Below are 19,268 nucleotides of genomic sequence, written 5' to 3' on the forward strand. Positions count from 1 at the left end.
ATTTCTTGAGAATTGAAATTGATTGAATACTCTGTGGAATCAAAAATTTGTGTTCATAGATATCTCTGACAATTTTTCTGGAAAATTGGATCAGGTGTGGACTTGAAAGACAGTCAATGACTGCTCAATGATTATTTCTTAATTTTATTTTAAAATAAAAAATATAAAAAAATTGAAAAACTATAAAATTCAAAAAGATTTGTTGTTTTTAGTTTTTAGAGTTTTTTTAGGTATTTTGATCATTGATTTAATCACAATTGAGTTGAAAAATTTTCTGGAAAAATTTCTAGGCTAAAAAGTATTTTGTGGTTGGCCTACCGGTACCACATTTCCCCTACCGGTTCAAGAGGCAAAAGTGCAAGGTCAAGGTCTCTGGAGCTTGGCTACTGGTACCACAAGTTTGGTACCGGTTCCACAGTGGTCCACATCCATGTTTTACTCACTGCCCAGTGGGAACGGGTTCTTACTTTGGCTATCGATTCTTGGCAGCGGGTTTAGAGTTTAAATAAACTATTTTTGTTCTATTGGGTTTTGTTGTATACATATCCATTCTCTCTCTATTTTGAGCAGACTTTCACTCTATATTTCACATATATATATATCTTCACATATATTGTTTCAACCTTGCATTATTCACATCATACATTGCAAATTAAACATTAATCATCTCTTGGATCTTGAGATTTGAAGATTGAAGCTTGATTTTTGAAGTTTAAAAGAGGAGTTTGGGTTTGAAACCTTTCTAGTGGATTGGTTAAGTTTGTGTGAAGCTCTTTGTTTATTAAAGCTTGAAGACCTTGGGATTATATGTGCTTGATGTGTTGTTGTTTTTGGGGTTTTTGAAGATTTGAAACAAGCTTGTCCAAGAACAAGTTGTGAAGATGCCTCCGAGACTATCCAAGAAGGACAAAGGTAAGGGTATTGTGGTTCCTCCACCTCCCAAAAGAGCGCGTACCACAATTTCAATCCGGGAACCACATGAGGGTTCAACCACTCCTAGGGACGCTCCAACTTCTCCTGTGCGCTCTAGCTCGCCTTTTACTAAAATACCATATGGGTATCCTTCAGTATCTGACGTTGGGAAGATTCTGTTTGCTAGAGAACACTTCTATAATGACCATACTTGGCAGGTATACACTAAAGTGTATAAGGATGGTCCAATTAAGTCGGACTGAAATGTGAACCTAAAGAAGTTTAGAGACAGTCCGGGGAAAAAATTGGTTGACTTCATTGAGAAGCACAAGTGGTTGTTGTGATAACCCGAATTTTTAAGATTTTAATTTATTTCATGATTTTTAGTGGTCTTATTCAATTTAAATTGGAGACTAATTCATGTTCAGTTTAATGGATTTGGATTTGTTGCATTATATATATATATATATATATATATATATATATATATATATATATATATATATATATATGTTTGTTGGGAGCAGGCTGGCCGAAGTGATAAGAAGGAAAGTTAGTAATTGATTTAATCTTGATTTTTTATTTTAAGGTTATTTTAGTGGAGGTGTAGTTTGTGTATATAGTTTATATCTATATATCTATATATATATATATCTTTGGATTGCATTAGTTGAAAAAGGAGTTGCCAGCCGACAGGAGATAAGAAAGAAGGAAAAATTTGCTAAATGGTAATTTCATGTGGGGTCCACTAGTTGAATTGTTGGACCAAAATTTCCTTTGGATTTTATTCACGTGGCATGTGATGATTTTGTTGTTTGTATATGGAATGTGATAAGATAAGATAAGGAAGGAAGTGGTGGCGGGGTTCACTTTAGATTTTTGTTTGGTTGATTATGTCGGTGCAATTTTTTATATAAAGTGTGTGTGTGCACTAAGTGAATACAGAAGAGAAAAAGGAAAATAGGAGAACATTAAGAAAGAGTTTGAGAGACAGAAAGAGGAAAAAAATAGAGGAAAGCACAGAGAGTTTGAGGACAGACAGAGGGTCGAGAGAGTTTGCAGAGGAGGCCGGAAGTTTGATGCTCCAATGATCCAGTGAGGAAAATAATTCCTTTTTAGTGTAGGATTCTCTATACCTTGAATAGCTTGGGGTGATTTTGCTTCAAATGATTTTATTAACTGTCTTTATTAAATGCATATGTATTTTGTTTATATATTGTATATTTTGTGAAGCTGTTTTATTAAACCTCTATGAAATTCTTGTTATGGTTTTTCCTACTGGGACTTCTCGTCTCACCACCCTCCAGTTTCAGGTACTGAAGGTGAATAGGGATTGCTAGATACGGGCTTAGGGTGAAGAGTCGGCGTTGCAGGATTTATTTTATTTATTTAGAGAATTTTTGTATATTGAGGAAATTGACTTTTTATAAAAAGAGGGTATTTTTTTTTATGATCCTGGTGTATTTTGATGTATTTAGATTTGAATGAATTGAGGATTTTATTAGAATTTTCGGGTCGTTACAGTTGTTCTTTACCACAATGGCTAGTTCCTACAGTCCAAACCTAGTCTACTGCTTCTACTCAAATATTCGTAAAGTTTATGACTCTAGATATTTTGAGGTTTCTTTATTTGGCAAGGAATATGTAGTTCATACTAATTTGATTGGAAAGATTCTTGGTATTCCCAAGAGTTTTACAAGCAGTGGCTATCGTCTTCCACTTGAAAAGTCTGGGTTGAAGTGGGAAGATATCTACAATGAGCTGTGTGTTTTGGATTCGCCAAGGTTTCTCGACTACATTCCAAATCGCTATCTTATAGATGAGGTGACGTTTCTAAATTTATTTGCCATCTCAAATCTCAGCTACTTCGGGAAGAATGACGTCATCTCTGTAGATCGTGCCGAGGTACTATATCTCTTGTCTATTGATGCTATGATTCATCTTGATTCTTCTATCTATGGATTGATGGTAACACACTACAAAACCAATATAAATAAGAAATCATCTCATTTTCCTATGATCATCATGGCATTGTATCGGGAGTTTGATATTCCACTTCCACCTCGTGCTCATCATATTGAGATTATGTCTGAGATGGATGTTAGGGCGTTTAATAAGTCTAAGTCCACCAGAGCTTCATCTAGGAAAGCTAGCAGGACTTCAGCTGCTTCTTTGTCATCACTTTCTGAGGTTACTCAGATCTTCCGATTAAATGGACTTTCACCACTTTTGATGCTAATCTTCTTTACTCACTGATTCTTCAAAATTAGATTGCATTGATGGATGCTGTTATTGATCTTCAAGAAGATGTTAGATTGCTTAAAGAGCAGAGGACTGGTAGTACTTTTGAGGACGTTTACAGACCAGCCCCTTTAGATGCATCACTTGTGGCTGAGGATGAGAGAGATGAGGATGATGAGACAGATGCTAATGCAGATGATGATGAGGATGGCAGTGGGAGTGATTCTGATGATGGTAATGAGGACATTCCGACGTCTACAGTTCCATTCGCTGGAGATGATCCTGATGCTTAATTTTATGTTCATATCATACATGCATCACTTTTTGCTCAGTTTTTACATTGTTATGACTTGATATTTTTGGATATTATGTTTGACGTTTTGACATGTATTAAACTGCTCCTGTTGACTTTGTTTACTCTATTTTAAGTATTATTTCTCTTTGGATATTTTGATCTTATTTTGTCAATTTTGTTCCAAAAAGGGAGAGAACAAGGTTACATGAAGAGGGAGAAAATCTAAAATTTTTGGATAATTAATTCAGGGGGAGTTTTTAACTTGTTTTATTAAACTTTCACTGGTAGTTTTGCTTGATCCATCTGCAGGATTTCAGGTGAAATTTTGTCCACGAGCAGAAGAGAACAGAGATAAACAAATTCCGTGTTTCATTAAATAGTTGTAATTTACTTTGTGCTTTGGGTAGATTATAAATTGTTTTTAGGGTTTTGGCATGAAATTGCCAAACGGGGAGATTGTGAGATATATTTTTGTAATTGGCATATTTTGGTAACAAAACAAGTCCTAGTCGAGTTGTAATTTTAGTTACCATATTCGACATCGACTGCGGAATTCAGAGGTTGTTTAGAAGAGGAAAGTATTGTTAATCATCAAAAAGGAAAGAATAACACATTAGGACATCGTTTCCCACTTAGGACATGATTACATACAAGGTATAATTTCAGAGTTCCAAAAGTATAGAAAATCCAATTTCAAATTGGATTTTGTCAAGTGGGAACCGGTACGAGAAGCTGAGATTAGAGAAAATCTTTTTGTCCTTTGGGAATCAGTACCAAGATTGGGAACCGGTTCTAGAAGTCCTAATTGCAACATGTTTCAAGTTTATTTGTTCTGTTTAATTCCTTTTTTATCCAACTTCCCTTCCAAATCCTATACACGAAATTTCCGTTATTTTTAGAAGGAATAGGACTTTACAAACCTCTATATAAACCATGTCATATACATTGGTTGAAGTACGACTTTACATCATTATTCATATATTATACTAAGCCTTAGGAAGTTTATCCCTCTTAGAAAATCACAGTTGATTTTTCTGTTGTCTTCCTAGAACATACACATATTCACTTAGTTAGGTTAGAGTTGTGGAGTTCGAATCCTGATCGTGTATACAGTTGTATCTACATCAATCAGACAAAGCAGATCTTCTTTTACATCATTCAGACAATTGAAGAACAGAAGTAAAAGCAATCACACTTTGAAAGGGTTGGAGCATTCGTGGAATGTTTCTGATCTACCTGCTACTCTTCTACAAATATTAAGCATAAGCTTGAGGTTAAGTTGCTGTTTGACAAGGAGTCGAAAAGCCAGAGGATTGTCAACAGTTGGTGTTTGGTAGAACGATAATGTAATGTTTCCAATTTTTACCATTTTCCAAATTCTGAAATTTTTAGATTTTTTTTCGAGGGTATTTTCATCTTTTCTCGTTTTACGTGCCGAACACTGTAGAGTGTGCCGGGTGTGTCTGAGAGTAGATTGGGACATTTCTTTGAGTTTAGAAATTTTGAGAATGTAAGGGTTGCCATTTCGGCATTTTTACGTTTTTCGGATCGGACGGTCTCGGGTGGGACCCACTACCGGAATTGTTGCGTACGGGAGTTTTGTTTGGGTTTAGTTGTACCTCATATTTTATTTTATGTGCTTTATGTGGATGTGAATTATTATGTGTATATATATGTGTGTGTGTATATATATATATTGGTGGTAAAAATTAAAAAGAAAAAAAAAAAGTTTTTTTTTTTTAAAGTGGGACCCACAGCTACCATATTTGTGGCCAAGAGGCCAACTTAGGCCTCACACTTCTCTCCCTCATTCTCTCCCTCCCGGCATCATATATATATATATATATATATATATATCTCTCTCTCTCTCTCCCTATTTCTTGCTTTTTTCTTTTCTTTTTCACTTAAAACTTCAATCTCCAATTAATCTCTCATCTTTTAGAGTTTGTTGATGCCGTTTGCTGTAAATTGAAGAGTGCGTCAAGATCTACATTTTGATAAGAGCAAATCCTTGTTTGGCCAACTTTGAAATTTTGAATTTGGGGCACAAAATTGGGGGGTTTTGCATTTCTTGAGGTAGGGGTTCCTAATCCATGTATTCTTGTACCTTTATGAGTTAATTCCTTGTTATTGTTGTGTAACAACCCAGTCATTTGCCTTCCTTTCCTTTTTCCTGAAATTTTACGAATGAAATTTTTTCGTTTAATTTTCTTTTCTGAGTTCTGTTTCGTGTCGCTTAGTATCATCTCGAGTGCTCGGAATTGGTTCTTGAGACTCTTTTCCGTGGATTGACAACTTCCTTTGAGGACCGAGTCATTTTCACATTTTTCGTTTTTCGACACTATTCACTTTTCGTCATTTTCCCTATTTTGTCTTTTCCCCGTTTGACACTTTGTTGGCGTAACCACACTTCTTGTGTTCGGAGTTGGTTTTTGACTTCATGTATCTCCATCTTGAGTGGTTTCCACGAAATACGTATCTTTACTTTTGCAAGAACGTGCTCTGGTTGCTCCCGGTGTCCATAGGGGCATGGATGCAAAGTTCTTTGAAATTATTTTCTTTTCTTAGGGTGTTTTTTGTAAATATATTTTGAAGCTATTTTATTTCAAGGGTTTTTAAGAAAATATTTTTGGAAGATATTTTTATTCTGGGCCATAAGTGCAGTTTTCACTTTTTGGAGGGGCCATTGTGCAATTAATGAAAGTTATTACAAAATATCTTGTTTTGAGCCTGGATCCTCGTACGAGATTCATTTTCACATTTCGTCGAGTTATGTACTCTTGGAATTTCCTCCTGGTCGATGTTTTCCAGTTTCAGGGTTTTTGGCCCCGGTTTGCGCCAAACTTGTTTTGGGCATAACTTTCTGTTCGGGACTCAGTTTTCGACGCTGTTTCTTTCGTTGTTCATATTTTATCATTTTGAATCTTTTTCAGTCACAATGTTTTGCCATTTGAGTGCATCTGCTCAAATTTTACTTTTTCGGACCTGACGGGGCCCGTTTGGGGCACTTTTTGAGATTTCTATAAAAGGGGAGTGAGATATTTCATTTTTCATCTTCTCCCCTCTTCATGCACGACCTGGAGCTCCCATGGCAGCCCAAGGGGTGCTGCCATCTTCTCTCTCCTCTTTTGGTTCACTTTTCCTTGATGGAAAGTCTTCGGCCTTAACGTTTGTTGTTCCCCTCGCCGTGCTCTACCTTTCCCCCTTATTAGAATTCAGTTTTGACCATTTCTTGAGTTTGGTTTTGAGGTCAAGTTATGATTTTGATGGGGCTTTCATGGGGGTTATGTTCACGGCGTTGTCCCCGACAAAACCTAGTAGTTTCGTCGGATTCGGAGCCGTTCCATTTTGGTGGGCCTTTGGGATTTTCATCTCAAATTGAGGTAGGAGATGTTCTAGGTTTAAATTCTTGTTATATAGCATGCTTGTGATGCTTATATTACTTGTTTGCATGATTAAATATAAAATCTAGAGATTTTATTATTTATTTTTCTTGTACGGGATCTAATTTTCCCGGTTGCTCATGACTTGGTTTAAACATGTAGCATGATTTTATATTGCCCCTTGATATGCTCATTGTCGTGTATTAAAATTGGAACATTTGAATAAGTATTAAAGATTTTACCTAATATTTATCTTAGGTGAAAGATTAATTCACATTGCCTTAACTAGTTTGAAATCAATATGTGTTAGCATATTAAATTAGACCTTAGCATGCTCTCCAACATAGTTGAATTTGAAAGTAATTGGAGGTGTTTTGAAAATTAGTAATTATTAATTAATTTAATTAATTAATTTGCCCCGAGTGCACTATTCACTCTATTTGAATTCCGACTTGATATTCTTGATTTACATGTCATATAGCTTCACAGATATTTGATTTGGAATATTCGATTAGGTTTTGAAACCTTTTATTTAATTAATCCTCATAGTGATATACAACTTGGAATTGTATTGTGGCATGCTAGAAAATTAAGCTTAGGTATAGTTGTTTACATGTATTAAATTGGAATTAATTGCATGAGAATTGCAACTTTTAATTTATATTTAACTTTAGTGAAAGTTTAATTCACATGGTTTTAAATTGAATGAAATAAACTTGTAATGTGATATTACATTAGTTCTTGGCATGTTTTCCAACATACGTTAATTTGAGAGCATTTGGTTAAGTTTGAAAATCAAGAGATTTTAATTAAAAGAATTAATTAAAATCTATTTTGTGGTCCCATTAGCTTAATTAAGGTTTTAACTTGATATTTGTGTTGGCCATGACTTGTTTACTAGTATATATTAATTTGAGACTATTAATTTTAGAACCTTGTTAATTAAATTAGCATAATTTAATTAAAGTTCTACTTTATTGTTCTAACAACCTAATTGAGTTTTAGAATGGATATAGGTGATGACCATGTCATGTCCTTTAACATGTACTAAATTGAGATTATTTGGAATTGAATCGGAATCTAGAGAATTTAATTGTGTTTATCTATTTAAATTCTATCAATTTGCTCTATGATCTAGTTGTGTTTTAGAAGTGGTTTCTATATTCAAATCATAGACTTAGACTTGTTGTATATTCATTTGGTTATGTTTTGAACATTGGATAACATAGTTGCTATGTTTGTATTCGTGATAATATGTTTTCCTTATTGAATATATTGTTTCCTTGTGTAATGATTTGCACACTTCGTGTTTAACATCTTTCATGCATAGCGTATAACGAATCGCACGCTGAAGATTCGACATTCATCATATCATATTAATTGTGGATTTAGAGCATGTATTGTATAGGTTTCCAACTTTGGTTGTGCTTAGTAGATAGTTGATTATCTTGCATATTCCTATTGATATATACGTTGTTGCATAACTTGTTGATTTTGGAAACTTGGGGATGTCATTGTTTGACTATGGCTAGGACGTGGTTCTAGTACGGGGGATAGTCCCTCTATATAGTCTAGTGCGCACATAGGGAGGTTACCCATGGGCTAGTAACCCTAAAGTAATTATGTTGTCGGTCTGATCCGACATGACGTCCGAGTATCCACTTTGTTTGATTTCGCATTTCATTTTCAAGTTAATAACTAGATGATGTTGTAACTTGTTGTTCCTTATTTGTCGTTCCATTTTAAGTTACATGATATTAACTTTGCGAAATTGTGCTTTATGTGTTGTATTAGAAGTTCGAATGTTGGTTAAATTGTATCGATATTGAAAATTGTGTTTTGACGTTCTAATAAAGCTTAGGATTGATCCTGTTGATTCATTTATAACATAGACGCTAGGTGGCATGAACCACAACTGTTATTTTGTGCTTTAGATTCTAAGTTGATGGCTTTGAGAACTTAAACCTTGTTGCATTGTATAACATGCTCTTTTGTTGTTGAATTACATGGATAATGTGATTCTTGTTAACTTGCATTCAAATATGCTTTTGTCATGTTGTATGGATTACTCTAGACCTAGTTCAATTGTATTGAAAATGCAATTCATGTTAATCTATGCTCAAGCATTCTTCTTGTCATGTTCTTTGGATTATTCCAACCATGATTCGTTTTCATACACGTATGTATATCATGATTCTTGTTGCTTAGACTCTAAGGTAGCTTGAGATGCACCCCGAGTCTCACTTGGACATAGACGTTTGGCGGCATGAGCCCCTTTAACATGTTTCACCTTAAGGTGATAAATTTGTAAAATGCTAGGTCGATGCATGCTCATCTCCTACGAGTAGCTTTATGTTACTCACCCTTACGATACTGGGGCATATTTCAGGTACGAAGACTTGGTTCGTGACGCCTTGCATTCCTTGGATGTCGTGTAGCTTTCAAGTTTCCATTTCATGCGAATGTTAGCATGAAATGTCATTTTGTAGACTTATATGTCAAAATATGTATATTTGATTCCATGTATGTAATGTGTACTTAAGTACACTTCTTTCAATGTATTTGATATGTATGAGATGAGGCCAGAGGCCAATGACCATTATATTGTGTTCTATGTACTTTTTAACTTCATGAAATATTGTGAAAATCTTGAAAAAACGGAAGTCATTGCTTCACCATGGTTGCATCGGGTGTGGGAATTCCATTCTCATTCTTTCATAGGGTCTTATTAATCTTGTATGAAGTGTGGCCAAGGGCCAAACGGTCATTTGACCCCGTTTTGTATTTTTGGATTCCGAATTTTCATTCCAAGTTCCATTTTTGCCTTTTTGCCCGTTGGGGGGTCGGATTTTGTATCGGTGGTATTTTTAAGTCGTGGACCATTGTAGCACGTCCAAATAGGTAAGTTACGTTTGTGTGCATAGTCGTTTCTGGGCAAAACCTTATCGTTTGTATTTTGAGCCTCTTGTGAATTCATTTCGCATTTTTTTTTTTTTGTATATTCTGATCTAGGGGCATTATGGACCTTTCACATCAGTTTTATTTTCTTCTTTTGATATGGTTGAATAGAAAACATGATTTTAGGGAGGGTTTCTTCTTCGTGTTTTTCCAGAAAATGTTGTCTTGGTACCGGAAATCCCTCGTGAAGTTTCAGCTTCCAGTTTTCATTTAGCAGCTTTATAACTCTCTTGTTCAGTTCTAATCTAGGGGCATTTTGGGGATTTCATAGTGAGTTTTTTTCGATTTCGTCTGCGCTGTCGAGTAGAAAACTCTATTTTAGGGGGGAAGAGGGTTTCTTCTTCGTGTTTTTCCAGAAAAACTCGTCTTGAGCTCCGTTTCAAGCCTCAGTTCTGGGTAGATCAAAAAAAATGTAGCAGCAGCCAAGGGCTACCTCCAGCCATGTCTTTGGGCGCCGGCATGCGCGCCGGTGGGCTCGTGCATGGGCGCCGTGTGCGCCATGGCCCTCGTCGGGTCGCCGCGACGTCAATTTTTCTTTTGGGCTTTTCTCCTTCGTCCGGACTCCGATTCAAGTGAATTTTTTTTTTAACTTGATTAATTTTTCGTCGTCTATCCAACGGTGTACTCGGTTACACCCGCATATTTTTGGATAATTAGCAGTTTGCCCTTAAATCTTTAAGTGTCCGTTTTTCGTCGTCATGCCGTTTCTCCTTCGTCCGGACTCCGAATCATGTGATTCTTGAGTCCATCTTGATTAGTTTTTCGTTGTCCTTCCAGCGGTGTGCTCGATGGCACCCGAATCTATAATTTTCAAAAATAACTATTTTGCCCCTAGGGGCTTATTTGTCATATTTTCGATCTTTTGCTTCAGCATCAGTTCTTGTTGAGTTCCACGACCTCATGGAAGGTCACTTTAACTTCTTAGAGTCTTGTTTTCTATTTTCGCTTCCGCATTCGGATCCTTTATCGGAACATCCTTACGGTTCATCACAAAACACACTGGCCTAAAAACCAGGGTCATCACATGTTGCCTAGCATGCTTAATTGCATTGATTTTACTTTAGAATGACTTAATTGTGTATATAGAGTATATGATTATGTGTGTTAATTGAGTTTGTATGGGAAAGCATGCTTAAGTAATGAAATTCTATGCTTATTGTGTTAATTTGTTAGATTTTGTAATATGAAGCATGTAGATTACTTGCCCTTTTGAAATTTACTTTAAGTTTTGTGTATGGTGGAGATTAACTTGTATTGCATAAGAAATTCCCTCTTGTCATATCATTTGAGAATTATAATGCATTCATGCATGGCATTGGGCATGAAAAAGGGCAAAGTGATTTGAAGTGAATGAAAAGGGGTTTTGGGGTAAAGTTTTGATTAAAGTGATTTTGAGAAAAACCCGAACGCTGCAGAGGTACCAAAGGTTCGTGGAGTTAATGTAACCTAGAGGGAACAAGGGAGAAAGCCCTAGCGTGGTTAAGCTAACTGCCCAAATGACGCCGCGGAGGTACCAAGGGTTAGGGACAGTAGCCAATCATTCTCTCATGTCACAGCGGAGTCACCAAGGGACGGGTTATATTAACAGTTTGAAAAGTGGTGGATGGTTTTGGAAATGCGGAGCAACATTGCATGACATTGCATTCCATGGCAAGGCATGGTTCGTTTATGACTTGGATTATTGTTGTTAATGTTGTGGTTATATTTTTTCCGGGAATAGCATGATCCCGGTTCTTTTTCCTATTCCTTGTTTGGATTCACGGAGTCACAAGAGGTGTGTCTTAGGCACCTCCTACTGAGCTTATGCTCACCCCTTTATTATTAACATTTTTTAGGTCATGGCAAAGGAGTGGCGGACGACAATCCACCACCAGTTTAGTTTGGTTGGCGGGCTTGGGCTCCTTTGTGCTCGATGTATATTTTAACCATTTTGTTGTGAATAAGTATTAGGGAACATTTTGTATCTTCCACATGGTTGGAAATGGTCTTGAGACCATTCATTTGTATTTTGTGGTCTCACTATGATTTCAATATCCATGTAAAGCCTTAAGGCCATATTTTCGCTGTATGACACTCTTGTTTAATTTTAATGGTGTATTAGACTCATGTATGGCCTTATTTGATTCTTGTACCATTTGGTAATGTTAGTTTCATCATTATATGGAAGATTTTGGAACAGGTTTGGGCTTTGAGTAAGGTCACCAAGGGACCAAAGTAGTGCCAAAGTGCATAAGATCACAATTTTAGGTTGTTTGGGGAATTTTTGAGGTTCTGGACACCTTGAACCGGTTCAGCGCCATTGAACCAGTTCAAGGGGGGATCTTTGGTTCAAGAATGGGCAAACTGCCCTTCTTGAACCGGTTCAGCTCCACTGAACCGGTTCAAGTCCCCCAGTGCACTATTTTGCCTTCTTTAGTTGACAATTTGGAATGCTAGACTTTGGACGGTCATAACTTTTTCGTTTAGAACCCAAATTGGGTCATTCATGACTCCATTTTCAAGAATTTGGATTTAGCTTTCCAAAGAGACTAACCTCAACCTCAAATTCCATTCATGTTGAGAGTTATGGTCGTTTTAGTGGGACAGTGTCGGAATTTCTCTTGAACTGAGTAGGGGTACTTTTGGGTATTCATATCTGATGACCGTAACACCTCTTCGAACATCATGGAATGTCTAGAATAATTGTTTTAGACTTCATTTGACTAGTTTAAGGTCTTATTACCCACTCATATTGTAAAATGACCATTTTACCCCTAGTGTGTCATCTGGTTTGGTTAAGGACCTGGATAGCGATTCGGACCCCCGAGTTCGGGTCGTTATAGATAAGGTGTGAGCCAGAATCAAGGTTCGGTATATTTTGTTTCAAGTATAGTGGATTGGTTTACTTTGGACCGCACAGTTCACGAGATTTTTTCCATAACAATTGACGTATTTTATCAACTGTGGTTTCCTCGCTAAAATCCTAGTGTCATCTCTAACTTTATACTTTACTTTATTTTATCTGCATGTGATTAACTGTTTAATTGCTAAAATAAGTAAAATTGGTAACAACACATCTGTTTTACAAAACCTAAAACTTTTCTTAATACATTCCGCTGCATACGACTTGCACCCATTACATAAATGAATTATTAGGTTTAGTCATGTAAGTAAAATATATGAAAGATCCTACTTTTTTGTACTTGTTATAAATGATCAATCAATATGGTGAATAAATTCTGTTCAAATCTTCAATAAAGTCATTTGATTACGTGCAATGAAATATGAATTTCTAAAAAGAAAATGCTTTGTAGTCTGAAATATTATAGAACAAACATGAAGATCATATTTGTCTCTTTGCCTAAAATAAATAAATAAATAACTAGTTGTCTATATAAAAAAATGATGACCAAAAACTTGGATTATCTCTTCGTGGCTCTCAATATATTCAATGTAGAGTTGAACGGCTCAAACATTTTTAGCATGTATTGTTGCGCATGTGGAGCCAAATATTTGGTATTTCTTAATTCTATCACCAACCAAAGGACTTGACACTTGTGTGCTTATTATCACGATAACAATTGCGACAAACGCATGTCATTTAAAAATTAAGAAGAGTTAAGTCTACTCTCCGATCTCCATCGTCTTGACAAAGTCACAATGTAATATACTTATTCATAGTATGAGCAAATGTATAATAATAATATAAATAAATGATTGGCTATAACCGTTATAATAGCCTTAATATTCAACCCTATAGTACAATATTTTCATACTTTGTTATATATATACACACACACACAGATGCCTCTCACACACACAAAATTTTACATTAAGGATGCAACATCATTCACATTGGGATTGCAAGTTCGAGATAAAGGTATTTTAGTCTTGAAATAAAATTGTAATAGTATTAAATCTTAAAATAAATATATTGTATATATGTTACATCTTCAAATAAATGTATTATCGTCCTTCATATAATAAGTTGTATTAGTAGTGTAACGAAGTTGTAGATATAAAATAAAAATTTGTAATTAAGTTAATGCCCTCCCAATTATGAGCAAGCACAGGACCTATTCTTTACTCAATTTGTGGAGTGTTTAGGAAATCCAACTCTTTATGATAGCAGATTTTTAAGACTTTTTTATTGTATTGATAAGAGGGAATTTTTAAATTTATGCTAGTTAAAATATAAAAAATATTCCGTAATTAAAGCACTTGTTTAATAATGTCAAAATGATAATTTGATAATGTTATAAAAAATAGTATATCAATGATCCATTTTTGAAATAAGACACCAATCTTGAGACATCTCAAAATAGAAAAATGGTTAAAAAATTTTAGACGGAGAAAGTATTATATTCCTATTCATTTGTTATTATTATTAATCTTATATACCTATAATATTTTAATATTACTCTTCTGAAATTGGTTTCTCACGGTATTGCGACTCAGCACAAATGTATACTTTTCCATGGTTTGACAAATTATTATCTGACATCCTCTTTGTACAAGAAGAGATTGACCAAGTACGTAGCTCAAATATTTTTATCCAATTATTGTATTTGACAACAACATGCAGCTTATTGGTATACCTATAACATACATATGTAGCAGCACATAAAAGGAAACCTCTTATAGCTCCTCTTGTCTCGTGAAGAATCTGAGTAGCAATATGTGGATTCCAAAGTGCTTCCTCTTTCCATTGCTTTCTTGTTTTGCCCTAATAGTTGTGGTTCATGCACAGGTCCCTCCAGGTATGCAAACACACTTCCTTTATACATCAATATATCTATTGATTGTCATAACACTAGGCATATAACTAATATATATATATATATATATATATATATATATATATATATATATATCAGGTTTCATAAGCATAGATTGTGGAGCACTTGAAGGCACCAACTACACAGATGGAACAACTGGAATGGATTATATTTCAGATGCAGCTTTTGTAGACACTGGTGTGAGAAAGACTATATCCCCTGAATTCAAGAATAATCTCCTACCACAACAGTTTAACAAAGTCAGAAGTTTTCCTCAAGGAACCAAAAACTGCTACACACTGAGACCTGCACAAGGCAAAGGTAACAAGTACCTGATAAGGGCCAGTTTCATGTATGGAAACTACGATGCAGAAAATCAAATACCCGAATTCGATTTGTACATTGGAGTTGATTACTGGACCACAGTGATGTTATACGACTCATCAATTGGCTATAGGTGGGAGATCATACATGTTCCCACCACGGATTATATATATGTTTGTCTCGTAAACGTAGGCCTTGGAACACCGTTCATATCAGCATTAGAGCTAAGGCCTTTGAATAATTCTATATATCAAACTACTTCTGGTTCACTTGGCCTCTTTATGCGCTATGATTATGGTTCAACCACCAATGAATTAGTCAGGTTAGCCACTTTTTTGTCAAGATTGTTTTGGTAGAAACTAGCAAGAATCAATTTTATCAAGGGTTAATTCTACTTACTTCTCCTAAGGTTTATCAATATTTCACATAAATCCCTTCTATGTTTCATAATCTCACTTACCTCCCTTGAGGTTGCGGTTTATGTAACAGATTCTCACCTGTCTAACCATTTTGCCCTTCTAATGCTTGAAATGACATCAAACATTGCATGGGCAAAATGGTAAAATAGTCACTGACGGGAAGGTAAGTGGAATCATGAAACGTAAAGGAGTTCTATGAAAAATATTGATAAACCTAAGGGGAGGTAAATGGAAATTACCTTTTTATTCTATTCGGTTTTATACAACTGTTGAATCAATCTTGTTATTGTACTAATATATCTCACTTAGGTACAAAGATGATGTTTACGATCGCATGTGGAACCCTCACGATTTGGGCAACCACACGAAAACCTTAAGTACCATGTCTGCCATTGACTCCTTGGGGTCCAACAGATTCCAACCAGCACCTGTTGTCATGAGCACTGCGGTGGCGCCACTAAATGCTAGCAGTCCATTGAGCATCTTGTGGAGCCCTGACAATTCCACTGATGAATTTTATATCTACATGCACTTTGCTGAAGTTGAAGTGTTGAAAGCCAGCCAATACAGAGCATTTCACATCTATTTGAATGATGAGCTCTGGTATGATGACCCTGTTGTCCCTGATTATTTATACACAAATACAATATACAGCACAGCATCTGAGGCTCATTCATTCTTTGCATTTTCGATGAACAAAACCGAAAATTCCACACATCCACCTATTATCAATGCCATTGAGGTTTATACTGTGATAGAAATTTTAAATTCACATACAGAAGACCAAGATGGTATGTTCTTACCAACACTAAATTATTTTATGTCTTATTTTTTTAACTCTTTACTCATGACATGGTTTTGGAATATTAGTTGCTGCTATTGTGAACATCAAGAAGTTGTATGGAGTGACAAGAAACTGGCAAGGAGATCCATGTGTCCCGAAAGCTTATGTGTGGATTGGCCTCAATTGCAGCTATGATGGTTTTGATCCTCCTAGAATCATCTCCTTGTACGTTAATGCCTCTGAAAAATCAAACTAAGGCTACGTTTGGCTGCATGGAATTGGAGCCTTGGAATTGGAATTGGTGCCCACCAATTCCAATTCCATGCAGCCGAAAATAGCCCAAGTACTTTTCATCATAATTTCATCTCTTCACAAAATTATTCAACATGTAATCAGGGACTTGTCAGCCAGTGGATTGACAGGGGAGGTAGCTTCTAACATATCTGATCTCACGATGATACAATCTTTGTAAGTATGTTTAATCTTATCTAAGTGATCCTCTATATATCAGCTTCTTCTATGTATACAACAGATAATAAACAAAGTTATATGTATGCTCATTTTCAGGGATTTGTCAAACAATAACTTGACTGGCCAGGTTCCTGATTTTTTATCTCGATTGGCTTTCTTGAAAGTTCTGTAAGTGATTGGATTTCGGACTCAAATTATGCCAAATTGCATGAAAAACATGGAATCAATCTTTAGCTCTTCTTTTGCAGAAACTTGAAAGGAAACAATTTTAATGGTTCAATTCCAGCAGAACTCCTTGCAAGGTCAAAGAATGGGTCATTGTCATTGAGGTTTGCTCTTTTCTGAGATACCATAAATTCAAGTTACTGAAAATTCTACTGATAATAGTAATTTTTTATTTTTTAGATGTCATTTATGTGTTCCAACTTCCAAGTTTAACATTAATTTATCAAAATCCAAAACAGTATTGATGGAAGTGAAGATAAAAGCAGAGACTCTTGTGAGTCTAATCCATGCAAAAAGAAAAAGAACAATGTTGTTCTTCCAGTGGTAGCATCTGTCGTCGCATTGTCTGTGCTTTTCACTGCAATAATGGCTGCTTTATGGGTTGTAAAAAGGAGAAAACAAGGTACAAGAACCATTATCCACTTGGTTAAAGATCGAAATTTTAAAATCTTAGTATAAAATTTTCAATATCACAAAGTTTTCTGAAGTAAAACATGTTTATTGAATTTGATATATATGATGACAGTAGTCAGGAAACTGGATGCTGAAACAAACCAGACAGACCGGTCTGTGGAGGTGAAGAGCCGAGAGTTTACTTTTACATACTCTGAGATCTTGAGTATTACCAACAACTTCGAAAGGGTTGTTGGGAAAGGAGGATTCGGAACAGTTTACCATGGCTATGTAGGTAACTCTCAAGTTGCTGTAAAGATGCTCTCACCATCATCAATTCAAGGGTATAAGGAATTCCAAGCCGAGGTAATCAGCTTGCATAAAATACTTATCAATTTGTATGTTGAATTAATTAATGTGACATATATATATATATATATATATATATATATATATATATATATATATTGCAGGCCAACCTCCTTACGAGTGTTCACCATAAAAACTTGACTTCTCTTGTTGGATACTGCAATGAAGGCACCAACATGGCAATCATCTATGACTACATGGTTAATGGAGACTTAGAAAAGCATCTCAGGGGTATAGATGTTATACTTGAAACTTTAATTTCACTATATAAGTATATATTTGCACAATTCTTTGCATTTCTGATGCATCAATGTTATCTTTGCTTAGAACTGTACATTTCTATCTTTTTCTTGTGTTAACCACATGATTGATGTTCCTTTCTGAACTGAAAAAAATAAATAAATAAAAATAAATAAATAAATAAAACTTAAAACTGTTATTTTGTGGATTCAGATCGAAATCAAAATGTTTTGAGTTGGGAAGAGAGGCTTCAAATAGCAATGGATGCTGCACAAGGTTAGTGATCGAGCAGACGAATTCCATTTATTTTCCTCCTACTTTTTGTCATTGTTCTTCTATAACTGCTAAAAATGTGGACTTAAATTTTTTTTTTTTTAAATTTTTTTAAATTTTAATTTTTATTATTAAAGGATTGGAGTATCTGCACCATGGTTGTAACCCTCCAATAATCCATAGAGATGTGAAGACTACCAATATCTTATTAAATGAAAATTTCCATGCCAAACTTGCTGATTTTGGACTATCTAGAGTTTTCCTAACTGAAGGTAGTACTCATGTATCAACAGTAGTTGCTGGTACTCCTGGCTACCTTGACCCTGAGTAAGTAATCTTATTTTCAGGTATACCATTTTAAAACACACACACACTGTATGACCTTCCCTTGACAAGGATAAATGATTTATATTTTTTGATTTGCAGGTATTACACAACAAATAGGCTGACTGATAAAAGTGATGTCTTTGGTTTTGGAATTGTTATCTTGGAGATAATCACAGGCCGGTCAGCATTATCAAAAGGCCGCGATAAGACTCACATAGTTCAATGGGTTGGTTCCAAGCTTGAAAATGGGGATATTAGGAGTATAGCTGATCCGATTTTACATGGAGATTATGATGTTAATTCTGTTTGGAAAGCAGTTGAATTAGCAATGGCTTGTGTATCTGGAAATTCTACCAGAAGACCAACCATGAATCATGTGGCCATGGAATTGAAGGAGTGTTTGGCAATGGAGATGGCGCGCAATGATACAGAATCAAGAAATCCGATTGGAATGATATCTATGAATTTGGAGAGTGAACTGAATCCCCTAGCAAGGTGATATCTTTGCAAAAATATGCATTCAGTATTGAATGTTTCTCTGTTTCAGTCTATGTTTGTATATTCAATCTACTACTTTTGTATATAGTTTGTGTAATATATGATTGTACTTTTCTCTTTTAGTGCTTGCAGAATTTGTATGTGGACTTGTATCAATATGTATCAGAAATAATATGCCAGGACCAGCTCATCTTTTTGAAATATATGTGCCAAACAGAGAAATGTAATCAGAAATAAATATGAAAAGACTTCTAAAATTTCAAGTGGACTTTTTCAACACCCTGGGCCCAATGGATCAACAATGGTAACTATCAATGTTATCTTGAACACAATGTCAACTGAACAGATTACAATGGAAACAAAGTGGGATATAAGATAGAATGGCAATTAATAAATGAT

General features: G+C 35.3%; 1 protein-coding gene across 1 annotated transcript; it reads left to right on the plus strand.

Annotated features, from left to right (window-relative positions):
* The first annotated feature begins 14,231 nt into the window (after positions 1-14,231).
* Positions 14,232-18,991, plus strand: LOC132281258 (probable LRR receptor-like serine/threonine-protein kinase At1g05700). Its single transcript, XM_059782976.1, has 14 exons — positions 14,232-14,300; positions 14,519-14,528; positions 14,646-15,192; positions 15,599-16,080; positions 16,160-16,298; positions 16,470-16,541; positions 16,641-16,712; positions 16,793-16,873; positions 17,009-17,172; positions 17,296-17,528; positions 17,636-17,762; positions 17,985-18,047; positions 18,182-18,371; positions 18,471-18,991. Exons 1-14 carry the CDS (start codon positions 14,232-14,234, stop codon positions 18,868-18,870), a joined length of 2,649 nt encoding a protein of 882 aa, XP_059638959.1. The 3' UTR covers positions 18,871-18,991.
* The last annotated feature ends 277 nt before the right edge of the window (positions 18,992-19,268 follow it).

This window comes from Cornus florida, unplaced genomic scaffold (genome assembly GCF_030987335.1).
Source record: "Cornus florida cultivar Cherokee Brave unplaced genomic scaffold, ASM3098733v1 CherokeeBrave_3.0.0_Hap2_Chr11, whole genome shotgun sequence".
Lineage (NCBI taxonomy): Eukaryota > Viridiplantae > Streptophyta > Magnoliopsida > Cornales > Cornaceae > Cornus > Cornus florida.

Excerpts from the sequence above, each read along its gene's own strand:
- LOC132281258 (XM_059782976.1), top strand. The coding sequence starts at position 14,232 with ATGTATACTTTTCCATGGTTTGACAAATTATTATCTGACATCCTCTTT. Across the intron at positions 16,542-16,640 it reads CTCACGATGATACAATCTTT|GGATTTGTCAAACAATAACT; the intron begins GTAAGTATGTTT and ends GCTCATTTTCAG. Across the intron at positions 16,874-17,008 it reads AATGGGTCATTGTCATTGAG|TATTGATGGAAGTGAAGATA; the intron begins GTTTGCTCTTTT and ends AATCCAAAACAG.